Here is a 15,545-nt window from a genome sequence, read left to right as displayed (position 1 = left end):
GAAGGCAATGGCACCCCACTCCAGTACTCTTGCCTGGAAAATCCCATGGATGGAGGAGCCTGGTAGGCTGTAGTCCATGGGGTCGCTAAGAGTCGGACACGACTAAGCGACTTCCCTTTCACTTTTCACTCTTATGCTTTGGAGAAGGAAATGGCAACCCACTCCAGTGTTCTTGCCTGGAGAATCCCAGGGATGGGGGAGCCTGGTGGGCTTCTGTCTATGGGGTCGCACAGAGTCGGACACGACTGAAGCGACTTAGCAGCAGCAGTAGCAGTATATTGGTTACTGTGGCTGCTGTAATCAGTTAACAAATTCATTGGCTTAAAACAACTCAAGTTTATTATATTACAGTTTTATAATTGAGAAATTGGAAATGAATTTCACCTTCTGGAGTATGTAGGAGAAAATTTGTTTCCTTGCCCTTTTTAGCTTCTGGAGGCTGCCATGTTCCTTGGCTCATGGCCCTATTCCTCTGTCTTTGAAGCCAAAAACAGTGGCTCCCATTCTTCTCACATGACCTCCTCTTCTGCCTTCCTTTTCTACATTTAAGGACCCTTATGATTACATTGGGCCCATCTGACTCTGTATTTTAAGATTGGGTGATTGACAGCCTCAGTTCCATCTGCTATCTTAATTCCCCTTTGACATGTAAGGTAACAAATTCACAATGTTTGGCGGATTGCCCCATGGACATCTTTATGTGGATTGTTATTTTGCATACTACAATTCCTAAAATGGTAAGTTTTTTGTGTTTCAGTGTTACCAGAACTAGAATGAGAAGAAGACATTATTTCACTTAATTCAGGTCCTTTCTTGAAGTCTTAAGACATATAACAGAAGTTTATTCAGTAAAACTAACTCCCTAGCTTTTAACTAATGGAATTGTTTTTCTTATTTTCCATCTGATCAGTTTGATAGTTTTTGAAATTAAGTGTATCTACACGTATATATATTATAGTGCTCAGAAATATATTCTTTTGACCTTTGTTTTTCACTTGCTGATATCATTTGATGTTACTTAGAAGTTAGAAAAATGTTTTATTTGCCTGTGTATCTCCTTACCTTTTCAAACTTACTTTTCATAGGATCGAAAACTCCATGGCACAGCTCAGCAACTGCTCCAAGACAGCAAGACAAAAATAGAAGTGATACGAATGCAGATTCTTCAAGCAGTCCAGACCAATGAATTGGCTTTTGATAATGGTGATGGAACAGATAAAATTGTCATTTTTTACTATTATGGGCATATATAGTACTAAATTAATTTTATATAGGAAAGAAGTGGTGGTTCAGAATTAAGGAGGAAAGAGGCATACTGTTTTTTATCTTGAGTTTTTATCTTTGAGTTTGGGTGGCTAAAATGAAAGATTCTGTATTTTAGCATTGTGTCTCTTAAGTGTTTATTTACTTCAGTGTCTATTGATTTTTAAGTACTAACTTTTCTTTTAATATAAGAATTACTTTCTTTTTCTTGAGTTTTAGTCACTGTGTATTAGAAAATCAAATAAATGGTTCAAGTAAGTTTTTTTTTTCCCTCCTCTAGCCAAACCTGTCATAAGTCCTCTTGAACTTCGAATGGAAGAATTAAGGCATCATTTTAGGATAGAGTTTGCAGTAGCAGAAGGTGCAAAGAATGTAATGAAATTACTTGGCTCAGGAAAAGTGACAGACAGAAAAGCACTTTCAGAGGTAATTTTAAATAAAAATTTTAGCTTAATAAATATTCAAAGAATATAATTATTTAAATGATAATGTTATCTTTTCCCTATGTAAGGCTCAAGCAAGATTTAATGAGTCAAGTCAGAAGTTGGACCTTTTGAAGTATTCATTAGAGCAAAGATTAAATGAACTTCCCAAGAATCATCCCAAAAGCAGTATTATTATTGAGGAGCTTTCACTTGTTGCATCACCAACACTAAGTCCACGTCAAAGTATGATTTCTACCCAAAACCAATATAGTACCCTGTCCAAACCAGCAGCACTAACAGGTATGTAGCATATATCTTCCTGATTTTTTTCAGGCATTTTTAATCTATATTTGGTTCTTATTTAATAATGAATAAAAATGTGTTTATACAGATTTTAAGTATTGTGGTAAGATAGAACAGAATTTATTATTTTAACCATTTAAAAATAATGGTTAATAACATTTTAATAATAACCAGATAATGGTTAATAATATTTAATTATATTTTAAGATAATCAGAATTCATAGGCATTTAGTATATCCACACTAATTGTACAACTCTAATTGGTTTCTGGTTCTGGGATATTTCCATCACTCCAAAGGGAAACCCAGGACCCGTTAAGTAGTCATTCCCAATTCCCCCTTTCCCCTCAACCCCTAGCAGTCAAAGTTGACTTTCTGTTTCTATAAATTTGTCTATTATAAATGTTTCCTATAAATAGAATTTTATAATTTGTGGCTTTCTTTGTCTAATTTCTTTCATTTTTCTGTACTGTTTTCAAGGTTCATTCTTGTTATAACATGTATCAATACTACATTCCTTTTTATAGCTAAATATTCTGTTGTACAGGTAAATGTCTGGTTTTATTTATCTGTTCATTAATTGATGGACGTTTGGGTCATTTCCACCTTTTGACTACTGTGTATAGTGTTTCTGTGAATTTTTGTTTGAACACCTATTTTCAGTTATTTTTAGAATATACCTAGATGTATAATTACCAGGTCATATGGTAATCTTATGTTTATATTTTTGAGGGACCATCAAACTATTTTCCATAGGGGCTTCATCATTTTACATTTCCAACAGCAAAGCATGAGGGCTCCCATTTCTCTGCATTCTCCTCAACAACACTTGTTACAGTAAGTCTCCTAGATACAAACATGTTCCTAAGTCCAGTTGTTCATAAGTCTAACAAAGTTAGCCTAGGTTACCAAACATAGTCAGTTGTATAATGCTGTACTGTAATAGGTTTATAATGTTTTTCACACAAATACATAAAAAACAAAACATTTTTAATCTTATTAGTACCTTGAGAAGTATGGCCGTACAGTACAACAGCTGGCATACAGGGACTGGAATCAAGTGAACAGGCAAGAGAAGTTACTGAGTGGAGGAGGGAAAGAAGGTGGGAGACAGTAGAGTTGAAGGATTGTCAGCAATAGGAGGTGGAAGGCAAGCTGCTATTCACTCATGCCTCATGTTCTGGTCCTTTGCTGGATTCAGTTCTGTCTAGCTCCTTGAAAAAATGATTCAGTGATGTTTGTTTATGCTCAGCCTCTCAGTCATGCCCAGGGCTTTGCGGCCCCATCAGCTGTAGCCTGTCAGGCTCCTCTGGCCAAGCCAGTGTCTGGTTAGTAGCTCTTTTCTTTTCTCATCATAGATGACACCATAGCACGGGATTGCTTTCTGAATGGTTGTTGCAGCCTTTCGTGTACTGTTCTGTGTTCAAGTCCTGGCCTCAAAAACTAATAGTGCCTCCTCACATAAAGAAAATCCCCTTGCCATTTCCTGCAGCATGAGTCTCTTCGGTTCTTCAGTTACTTCTTCTTTCTCTTGTCTCTGTTTGTCCTTTCTCTGGGCCTCCAATTCCAGTAGGCCTTCATTAGTTAGCTCCTCATATGGAACAACAAGTTCAGTGAAGTTATCCTCTTGCAGATGTAGCTTAAAATAATGATACTGTGCTACTGTACTCTATATAGTGTGTGCATGCTAAGTCACTTCAGTCATGGCCAACTCGTTGTGACCCTGTGGACTGTAGCCCACCAGGCTCCTCTGTCCATGAGATTCTCCAGGCAAGAATACTGGAGTGGTTTGCCATTCCCTCCTCCAGGGAATCTTCCCAACCCAGGGGTCAAACCCACATGTCGTATGTTCGATTCTTTACCACTAGTGCCACCTGGGAAGCCACTCTATATAGTACAGGTACAGAAAAGTCACAGTCACTTGTAGAGGATGCATACACGTGACAGTATACCCCAGACGCATGAACTCACGTATATGAGCATGATTGGACATGAACACATGTCACATCTGTGAAAGTTCTCAACTTGAAGGTTCATTTGCGGGGACTTTACTGGATTTTTCCTTTTTTTCTTCCTTTAAATTGCTGCCATCTTAGCTTCATTTTTGACAGTGTGGTAGTGGTAGCAAAGTCTCCAACTATTTTTGTACATTTGCTTGTTTTTCCTTTCAGTTATATAAATTTTTGCTTCATATGTTTTCAGGCTCTGTTCAGTGCATATATGTTTATAATTTTTATATCTTCTAAATGGATTGACTATTTTATCAAAATATAATAATTTTTTTCTACTGTAACAATTTTGGATTTAAAGTAGTCTCTGATGTTACTGTAGCCATTCTGAATCTCTTTTGGTTACTGTTTACACTGAGTATCTTTTTCTGTTCTTTCTCTTTCAATTGATACATGTCTTTGGCTCTAAAATGAGTCTTTTTTAGACAGCATATAATTGGGTCACGGTTTGGGTTTCTTTTAATCCATTCTGTCAGTCTCTGCCTTTATTTTGAACAGTTCAGTCCGTATATGTTTAAGATAATTACTGATAAGGTGCAGTGCAGTTCTGATGCTGACTACCCAGAGTTAGGTCAGATTTCATAGGTTTATGGCACAGTCCCCCACAAGACTGCCTTCATTTCAGACATAAGCTGTAAGCTTGGGGTTTCCCCAACCACTCACACTTCTGACCAACTGGCTACAAATTTAGGGTTCCTACTACCACCTCAGACAAAGTAATTCCATGGAACAATTCACAGAACTTAGGAAAGCGCTGTATTTATAAGTAAAGTTTTATTATAAAGGCTACAAATTAAAACCAAAGAAGAGACATTTAGGGAGAGATCTGGCTGTTTGCCTGTTGTCAGCATGCATCACCTTCTCAGAATATCAATTTCTGTTTTTAGCCAGTAATCTCACTTTAGCTGTGAGTATTCGGAATTTTTATTGTGGCTTTATTAGTGAGTTGGCCAAAAGGTTTGTTCGTTTTTTTCCATAAGATGGCTCTGCTGCTGCTGCTACTGCTAAGTCACTTCAGTCGTGTCTGACTCTGTGACCCCAAAGAGGGCAGCCTACCAGGCTCCCCCGTCCCTGGGATTCTCCAGGCAAGAAAACTGGAGTGGGTTGCCATTTCCTTCTCCAATGCATAAAAGTGAAAAGTGAAAGTGAAGTCGCTCAGTCGTGTTCGACTCTTCACGACCCCATGGACTGCAGCCCACCACGACCCCATGGACTACAGCCCACCAGGCTCCTCTGTCCATGGGATTTTCCAGGCAAGAGTACTGGAGTGGGGTGCCATAGCCTTCTCCAAAGATGGCTCTCAGTTCAGTTCAGTTCAGTCACGTCCGACTCTTTGCAGCCCCATGAATTGCAGTACGCCAGGCCTCCCTGTCCATCACCAACTCCCGGAGTTCACTCAGACTCACGTCCATCAAGTCCATGATGCCATCCAGCCATCTCATCCTCGGTCGTCCCCTTCTCCTCCTGCCCCCAATCCCTCCCAGCATCAGAGTCTTTTCCAATGAGTCAACTCTTCGCATGAGGTGGCCAAAGTAGTGGCGTTTCAGCTTTAGCATCATTCCCTCCAAAGAAATCCCAGGGCATGGCTCTAGTAGCACTTAATTGTCTTTAACTTTATTGGAAAAAATTTTGTTGGATTGTATTGTGACAGCTGTCATATCAGCATGCATTTTTTTAAACACTTGTCAAAATCAATGAATTTTTATGTAGCCATTTTAATATTGAAGGGGGCAGGAAAGAAGTAGCATTTCAGCATGTTATGCTTTATTATTTCAAGAAAGGTAAAAATAACAACTGAAACCCAAAAAAGAAAAACATTTCTGAAGTGTGTGGAGAAGGTGCTGTGACTGATCGAATGTGTCAGAAGTGGTTTGATAAATTCTGTGCTGGAGATTTCTCACTGGATGATGCTTCATGGTGGGATAGACCAGTTGAAGTTAATAGCAATCAAATCAAGACATTGTTTGAGATCAGTCAATAGTATACTATGCAGAAGACAGCCGACATACTCAAAATATCCAAATCAAGCATTGAAAATAATTTCCACCAGTTTAGTTATGTTAATCACTTTGATGTTTGGGTTCCACGTAAATTAAGCCTTCTGGACTATATTTCTGCATGCGATTCTCTACTTAAATGTAACAAAAATGTTCTGTTTTTAAAACAAATTGTGATGGGCAGTGAGAAGTGGATACTGTGCAATAATATGAATGGAAGAGATCATGGGACAAGTGAGATGAGCCACCACTAATCACACCAGAGGCCAGTCTTCCTCATGAGAAGATAATACTGTATAAATGGTAGGGCCTAGCTCTTTCCAGAAACCAAACATTTAATTCCATCAAGTGCTGCTCTCAGTTAGACCAGCTGAAGGGGGCACTCAATGATGAGCATCCAGAATTAGTCAACAGAAAATGCGTTATCTTCAATCAGGATAGCCTAAGACCACATGTGTCTTTGATGACCAGGCAAAAACTGTTACAGCTTGGCTGGGAAGTTCTGATTCATCTGCCTTATTCCCCAGACATTGCACCTTCAGATGTCCATTTATTTCAGTCTTTACAAAATTCTCTTAATGGAAAAAAATTTCAATTCCCTAGAAGACTGTAAAAGACATCTGGAACAGTTCTTTGCTCAAAAAGATAAAAAATTTTGGAAAGATGGAATTATGAAGTTGACTGAAAATTGGCACAAGGTGGTAAAACCAAATAATGAATATGTTGCTGAGTGCAGTTCTTGGTGAAAATGAAAAATGTGTCTTTTATTTTTACTTATAAAAAACCAGAGGAACTTCTTGACCAGCCTAATACATAGGAGCAAATGATTGAATCATTGGCCACTTGATTGAAATCAGTCTCTAGGCCTCAACCTTTTCCGAAAGACCATAGTTCTGACTGATAGGTGGGTCAAAACATGAGCCCTCTAACCATATGGTTGGTCTTTGTGTTATAGCCAGCCCCCATTCTGGAACTGTGTACAGGCCTACTGTGAGTTATTTTGTTAGCATAAACTCACATGTGGTCTGAGGAGTCCAGCATGAATAACAAAGATACTGCTGTTACTAGGGAACTGACAAGGGTTTAGAAGCTCCTTCTTAAGAACTAGGGAAATAAACCAGCCAAATTCATTATTATGGAACCAAAAGGCTTACTTCTACCGTTTTGCTATCTGTTTTCTGTAAGTCTTAATCTTTTTTTCTGAATTCTTTTCTTTATGTTTGATTGAATTTTTCTAGTTTACCTTTATTTTATTCTTTCCCTGACTTCTTTTCTGTATATTCTAAAATTATTGTTAGTGGTTACTCTAATGATTACAGTTAACATCCTAAATTTATAACAGTAGGTCACAAAAACTCTGCTCCTATATGTCTGTGCATCCTCATCATTATATTTTTGTTGACATAGATTATGTCTTTATGCACTGTGCCCATTTGATTAGATTGTATTATATATTGTACTACAATTATTGTTTTATCCATTTCTTTTAAGTCATAAAGTAAACACGGAGTTACAAACTGAAAATATATTAATAGTGATACTGGCTTTTTAATTTACCTATGTAGTTAGTTTTACTGATGCTACTTTTTTTTTCTATGATTTCAAGTTACTGTCTAGTGTTCTCTTTCATTTCAATCTGGATGATTCCTTTTAGTATTGCTTCTAAAACTGCTAGTGATAAGCTCCCTTGACTGTTGCTTATTCTAGAATCTTTTATTTTCTTCATTTTTTGAAGGTTAGTTTTGCATATATAGCATTCTTGGTTAACAGGCTTTTTCTTTCAGCATTCTAAAAATATCATCCCAGCCCCTCCTGGCTTTTATGTTATCTGATAAAGAATACTTTTAATCTTACTGAGGATTTTTGGCAACTAATGATTTGCTTCTCTCTGCTGCCTTCAAGATTCCCCTTTTTGTCTCTGGTTTTTCACAATTTGATTACAATGCATCTCAAAATGGTGATTTCTTTTGAGTTTATTCTGCTTGGATTCTTTGAGCTTCTTGATGTGTAAATTCATGTCATTCATCAAATTTGGGATGCCTGTGCATGTGTGTGTGTGTTTATTGCTTACTTTAGAGATTCACATATGCGTATTGAACTTAATACGATCTGTGATCATAGTATATACTCTCTTCCAAATTAGTTGCTGACCCTTGAATAACACAGGCTAGGAATGCCAGGCCTCTGCAGTCACAAATCTGTATATAACTTCAGTCAACCCCCACGTGTCTTCAGACTCAACCAACTGTAGACCATAGTATTTAGTGAAAAAAATACACATGTAAGTTTACTTGCTCAGTTCAAAGCCATGTTGTTCATTTCCAGTGTATATCTTCTAGTTTTGTTTTTACTTTAAAGAGCAAAAAACTTTAAAGGTATAGGGGATCCATGTTTGACTGAATTAGTGCGTATGGGATTACAGGTATGGAAAGCCTACTGTGAAGTTACATGCACATTTTTGACTGCAAATGGTCAGTGCCCCTAACTCCCACATTGTTCAAGGGTCAACAAAGTATTCTTTTTTTTTTGGGGGGAAAAAAAAAATTGTCCTTTATATCTAGTGACTCATTATTCTTTCTGCTCTTGTTGTATTTGAAATTTTCTGTTAAAATTTTCCTTTAGCCTGTAGTCCTTTCTTTAGCATTTATTGTAGTAAACATGTGCTAGAGTCTAATTTTTACAGTTTTTCTCTTCACAATAACATCCTTCATTCCCCAACATTGAATTTCCTTCATTTTTGTTTTTGCCTTTCTTTTCCTAAGACTGCACTTTCAATTCAGATATCTTTTAAGTTTTCTGATTTTTCAGCCTGCTCAAATATGGTGTTAAACAGCTCTAGGAAACTTTAAAGATTTCAGTTAGTGTACTTTTCAGCTCCAGAATTTCTATTTGGTTATTTATAAATTCTATGTCTTTATTAATATTCCCTATTTGTTGAAATACCATTCTCCTTTTTCCCTTTTGGTTTCTTTTCTTTTTTTTTTTATTACATATGTTTTTTTTTTTTAAATTTATTTATTTATTTTTAATTTTTACTTTACAATTCTGTATTGGTTTTGGCATAGATTGACATGAATCCACCACAGGTGTACATGCGTTCCCAAACATGAGCCCCCCTCCCACCCCCCTCCCCACAACATCTCTCTGGGTCATCCCCGTGCATCAGCCCCAAGCGTGTCATATCCTGCATCAGACATAGACTGGCATTTCGATTCTTACATGATATTATACATGTTTCAATGCCATTCTCCCAAATCATCACACCCTCTCCCTCTCCCTCTGAGTCCAAAAGTCCGCTATACACATCTGTGTCTTTTTTGCTGTCCTGCACACAGGGTCATCATTGCCATCTTCCTAAATTCCATATATATGTGTTAGTATACTGTATTGGTGTTTTTCTTTCTGGCTCACTTCACTCTGTATAATCGGCTCCAGTTTCATCCATCTCATCAAAACTGATTCAAATGTATTCTTTTTAATGGCTGAGTAATATTCCATTGTGTATATGTACCACAGCTTTCTTATCCATTCATCTACTGATGGACATCTAGGTTGTTTCCATGTCCTGGCTATTATAAACAGTGCTGCAATGAACATTGGGGTACATGTGTCTCTTTCAATTCTGGTTTCCTCTGTGTGTATGCCCAACAGTGGGATTGCTGGGTCGTAAGGCAGTTCTATTTGCAATTTTTTAAGGAATCTCCACACTGTTCTCCATAGTGGCTGTACTAGTTTGCATTCCCACCAACAGTGTAGGAGGGTTCCCTTCTCTCCACATCCTCTCCAGCATTTATTGCTTGCAGATTTTTGGATCGCAGACATTGTGACTGGTGTGAAGTGGTACCTCATTGTGGTTTTGATTTGCATTTCTCTAATAATGAGTGATGTTGAGCATCTTTTCATGTGTTTGTTGGCCATCCGTATGTCTTCTTTGGAGAAATGTCTATTTAGTTCTTTGGCCCATTTTTTGATTGGGTCGTTTATTTTTCTGGAATTGAGCTGCAGGAGTTGCTTGTATATTTTTGAGATTAGTTGTTTGTCAGTTGCTTCATTTGCTATTATTTTCTCCCATTCGGAAGGCTGTCTTTTCACTTTGCTTATGTTTTCCTTTGTTGTGCAGAAGCTTTTAATTTTAATTAGATCCCATTTGTTTATTTTTGCTTTTATTTCCAGAATTCTGGGAGGTGGATCATAGAGGATCCTGCTGTGGTTTATGTCGGAGAGTGTTTTGCCTATGTTCTCCTCTAAGAGTTTTATAGTTTCTGGTCTTACATTTAGATCTTTAATCCATTTTGAGTTTATCTTTGTGTGCGGTGTTAGAAAGTGTTCTAGTTTCATTCTTTTACAAGTGGTTGACCAGTTTTCCCAGCACCACTTGTTAAAGAGATTGTCTTTACTCCATTGTATATTCTTGCCTCCTTTGTCAAAGATAAGGTGTCCATATGTATGTGGATTTATCTCTGGGCTTTCTATTTTGTTCCATTGATCTATATGTCTGTCTTTGTGCCAATACCATACTGTCTTGATTACTGTGGCTTTGTAGTAGAGCCTGAAGTCAGGCAAATTGATTCCTCCAGTTCCATTCTTCTTTCTCAAGATTGCTTTGGCTATTCGCGGTTTTTTGTATTTCCATACAAATCTTGAAATTATTTGTTCTAGTTCTGCGAAAAATGTCGCCGGTATCTTGATAGGGATTGCATTGAATTTGTAAATTACTTTGGGTAATATACTCATTTTCACTATATTGATTCTTCCGATCCATGAGCATGGTATATTTCTCCATCTATTAGTGTCCTCTTTGATTTCTTTCATCAGTGTTTTATAGTTTTCTGTATATAGGTCTTTAGTTTCTTTAGGTAGATATATTCCTAAGTATTTTATTCTTTTTGTTGCAATGGTGAATGGAATTGTTTCCTTAATTTCTTCTTCTACTTTCTCATTATTAGTGTATAGGAATGCACGGGATTTCTGTGTGTTGATTTTATATCCTGCAACTTTACTATATTCATTAATTAGCTCTAGTAATTTTCTGGTAGAGTCTTTAGTGTTTTCTATGTAGAGGATCATGTCATCTGCAAACAGTGAGAGTTTTACTTCTTCTTTTCCAATTTGGATTCCTTTTATTTCTTTTTCTGCTCTGATTGCTGTGGCTAAAACTTCCAGAACTATGTTGAATAGTAGTGGTGAAAGTGGACACCCTTGTCTTGTTCCTGACTTAAGGGGAAATGCTTTCAATTTTTCACCATTGAGGATAATGTTTGCTGTGGGTTTGTCATATATAGCTTTTATTATATTGAGGTATGTTCCTTCTATTCCTGCTTTCTGGAGAGTTTTTATCATAAATGGATGTTGAATTTTGTCAAAGGCCTTCTCTGCATCTATTGAGATAATCATATGGTTTTTATTTTTCAATTTGTTAATGTGGTGAATTATATTGATTGATTGCGGATGTTGAAGAATCCTTGCATCCCTGGGATAAAGCCCACTTGGTCATGGTGTATGATCTTTTTAATGTGTTGTTGGATTCTGATTGCTAGAATTTTGTTGAGGATTTTTGCATCTAAGTTCATCAGTGATATTGGCCTGTAGTTTTCCTTTTTTGTAGTATCTTTGTCAGGTTTTGGTATTAGGGTGATGGTGGCCTCATAGAATGAGTTTGGAAGTTTCCCTTCCTCTGCGATTTTCTGGAAGAGTTTGAGTAGGATAGGTGTTAACTCTTCTCGAAATTTTTGGTAGAATTCAGCTGTGAAGCCGTCTGGACCTGGGCTTTTGTTTGCTGGAAGATTTCTGATTACAGTTTCAATTTCCGTGCTTGTGATGGGTCTGTTAAGATTGTCTATTTCTTCCTGGTTTAGTTTTGGAAAATTGTATTTTTCTAAGAATTTGTCCATTTCTTCCAGGTTGTCCATTTTATTGGCATATAATTGCTGATAGTAGTCTCTTATGATCCTTTGTATTTCTGTGTTGTCTGTTGTGATCTCTCCATTTTCATTTCTAATTTTATTGATTTGATTTTTCTCTCTTTGCTTCTTGATGAGTCTGGCTAATGGTCTGTCAATTTTATTTATCCTTTCAAAGAACCAGCTTTTGGCTTTGTTGATTTTTGCTATGGTCTCTTTTGTTTCTTTTGCATTTATTTCTGCCCTAATTTTTAAGATTTCTTTCCTTCTGCTAACTCTGGGGTTCTCCAATTCTTCCTTTTCTAGTTGCTTTAGGTGTAGAGTTAGGTTATTTATTTGACTTTTTTCTTGTTTCTTGAGGTATGCCTGTATTGCTATGAACTTTCCTCTTAGCACTGCTTTTATAGTGTCCCACAGGTTTTGGGTTGTTGTGTTTTCATTTTCATTAGTTTCTATGCATATTTTGATTTCTTTTTTGATTTCTTCTGTGATTTGTTGGTTATTCAGAAGCGTGTTGTTCAGCCTCCATATGTTGGAATTTTTAATAGGTTTCCTCCTGTAATTGAGATCTAATCTTAGTGCATTATGGTCAGAAAAGATGCTTGGAATGATTTCGATTTTTTTGAATTTATCAAGGTTATATTTATGGCCCAGGATGTGATCTATCCTTGAGAAGGTTCCATGAGCACTTGAGAAAAAGGTGAAATTCATTGCTTTGGGGTGAAATGTCCTATAGATATCAATTAGGTCTAACTGGTCTAATGTATCATTTAAAGTTTGCGTTTCTTTGTTAATTTTCTCTTTAGTTGATCTGTCCATATGTGTGAGTGGGGTATTAAAGTCTCCCACTATTATTGTTGTTAATTTCCTCTTTCATACTTGTTAGCATTTGTCCTACATATTGCGGTGCTCCTATATTGGGTGCATATATATTTATAATTGTTATATCTTCTTGGATCGATCCTTTGATCATTATGTAGTGGCCTTCTTTGTCTCTTTTCACCGCCTTTGTTTTAAAGTCTATTTTATCGGATATGAGTATTGCCACTCCTGCTTTCTTTTGGTCTCTATTTGCATGGAATATCTTTTTCCAACCCTTCACTTTCAGTCTGTATGTGTCCCTTGTTTTGAGGTGGGTCTCTTGTAAGCAGCATATAGAGGGTTCTTGTTTTTGTATCCAATCGGCCAGTCTTTGCCTTTTGGTTGGGGCATTCAATCCATTTACGTTTAAGGTAATTATTGATAAGTATGATCCCGTTGCCATTTGTTTTATTATTTTGGGTTCGGGTTTATACTCCCTTTTTGTGTTTCCTGTCTAGAGAGTATCCTTTAGAATTTGTTGGAGAGCTGGTTTGGTGGTGCTGAATTCTCTCAGCTTTTGCTTGTCTGTAAAGCTTTTGATTTCTCCTTCGTATTTGAATGAGATCCTTGCTGGGTATAGTAATCTGGGCTGTAGGTTATTTTCTTTCATCACTTTAAGTATGTCTTGCCATTCCCTCCTGGCCTGAAGAGTTTCTATTGAGAGATCAGCTGTTATCCTTATGGGAATCCCCTTGTGTGTTATTTGTTGTTTTTCCCTTGCTGCTTTTAATAATTGTTCTTTGTGTTTGATCTTTGTTAATTTGATTAATATGTGTCTTGGGGTGTTTCGCCTTGGGTTTATCCTATTTGGGGCTCTCTGGGTTTCTTGGACTTGGGTGATTATTTCCTTCCCCATTTTAGGGAAGTTTTCAACTATTATCTCCTCAAGGATTTTCTCATGGTCTTTCTTTTTGTCTTCTTCTTCTGGGACTCCTATAATTCGAATGTTGGAGCGTTTCATATTGTCCTGGAGGTCTCTGAGATTGTCCTCATTTCTTTTAATTCGGTTTTCTTTTTTCCTCTCTGATTCATTTATTTCTACCATTCTGTCTTCTATTTCACTAATCCTATCTTCTGCCTCCGTTATTCTATTATTTGTTGCCTCCAGAGTGTTTCTGATCTCATTTATTGCATTATTCATTGTATATTGACTCTTTTTTATTTCTTCTAGGTCCTTGTTGAACATTTCTTGCATCTTCTCAATCCTTGTCTCTAGGGTATTTATCTGTGATTCCATTTTGAGTTCAAGGTTTTGGATCATTTTCACTATCAATATTCGGAATTCTTTCTCAGGTAGATTCCCTATCTCTTCCTCTTTTGTCTGGTTTGGTGGGCATTTCTCCTGCTCCTTTACCTGTTGGGTATTCCTCTGTCTCTTCATCTTGGTTATATTGCTGCGTTTGGAATGGCCTTTTTATATTCTGGTAATTTGTGGAGTTCTCTTTATTGTGGAGCTTCTTCACTGTGGGTGGGGTTGTATCAGTTGCTTGTCCAGGTTTCCTGGTTAGGGAAGCTTGTGTTGGAGATCTGGTGGGTGGAGCTGGGTTTCTTCTCTCTGGAGTGCAGTGGAGTGACCAGTAATGGGTTATGAGACGTCTAAAGTTTTGGAGTAACTTTGAACTGCCTGTATATTGAAGCTCAGGGGTGTGTTCCTGTGTTGCTGGAGAATTTGTGTGATATGTCTTGCTCTGGAACTTGTTGGCCCTTGGGTGGAGCTTTGTTTCAGTGTAGGTTTGGAGGCATTTGATGAGCTCCTATTGCTTAATGTTCCCTGAATTCAGGAGTTCTCTGATGTTCTCAAGCTTTGGACTTAAGCCTCCTGCTTCTGGTTTTCGGTTTTATTTTTACGGTGGTCTCTAGACTTCTCCTTCTATACAGCACCAATGATATAGCATCTAGGCTAAAGATGAAAGGTTTCTCCACATTGAGGGGCACCCAGAGAGGTTCACTGGGTTACATGGAGAAGAGAAGAGGGAGGAGGTAGTTAGAGGTGACTGGGATGAGATGCGGTGAGATCAAAAGAGGAGAGAGCAAGCTAGTCAATAGTCACTTCTTTATGTGCGCTCCATAGTCTGGACCTCTCAGAGGTATTCACGGAGTTATACAGGGAAGAGGAGAGAGAGGAAGTAGACAGAGGTGGCCAGAAGGGTAAGAGAGAGGAATGAAAAGGAGAGAGACAGGTCCAGCCAGTAATCAGTTTCTTAGGTGCTCTCCACCATCTAGAACACACAGAGAATCACTGAGTTGGATATAGGAGAGATGGGGGGAGGGGGGGGAGAGACAGAGGCCACCTGGTGGAGAAAAAGGAGAGTCCAAAAGGAGGAGAGAGTGGTCACGCCAGTAATCTCGCTGTCAGGTAAGATTGGGTTATGAAATGTACAAGATTGACAACAAAAACCGAAAAGCAAAGATTAAAAACCTAGAGTAGAGGTTAGATTTTCAAAAATACAATGTTAAAGAGATGAAGCAGAAGGAAGAAAGAAAAAAAAGAGAAAAGATTAAAAAAAATAATAATATTAAGAAAAAGAAATATGGAAAAAAAAATAAGGAAAAAAAATATATATATAAGAAAAAAAAAAAACCAAGATTAAAAAAGAAATACCAACAACAACCACGCGAAGACTATATATGGTGTTTGCTTTATAAAAGTAGAGTCTTTTTTTTTTTTTGAAAAGTAATAGTTATAGAAATATAAAGTATTGAAATAGAAGACTTAACAGTTAAAAAAGAAAAGTTTGAGAAAAAAAAGAAAAGAAAAAAAAAAAAGAAAGCAAAAAAAAAAAAAAGG

At 37.1% G+C, this 15,545-nt stretch overlaps 1 protein-coding gene across 1 annotated transcript in view; it reads left to right on the top strand.

Moving 5' to 3' along the window:
* The window catches only part of PKN2 (protein kinase N2), a 161,728-nt gene that overhangs the window by 79,523 nt on the left and 66,660 nt on the right, over positions 1-15,545 (top strand). The window contains exons 4-6 of the mRNA XM_040232372.1: positions 1,086-1,203; positions 1,544-1,689; positions 1,775-1,988. Coding sequence (XP_040088306.1) covers positions 1,086-1,203; positions 1,544-1,689; positions 1,775-1,988 — 478 coding nt within the window. The remainder of the gene's footprint in view (positions 1-1,085; positions 1,204-1,543; positions 1,690-1,774; positions 1,989-15,545) is intronic.

The sequence above is a fragment of the Oryx dammah genome, unplaced genomic scaffold, assembly GCF_014754425.2.
Source record: "Oryx dammah isolate SB20612 unplaced genomic scaffold, SCBI_Odam_1.1 HiC_scaffold_28, whole genome shotgun sequence".
NCBI classification, from domain to species: Eukaryota; Metazoa; Chordata; class Mammalia; order Artiodactyla; family Bovidae; genus Oryx; species Oryx dammah.
This window is presented reverse-complemented; position numbering and strand designations above follow the sequence as displayed.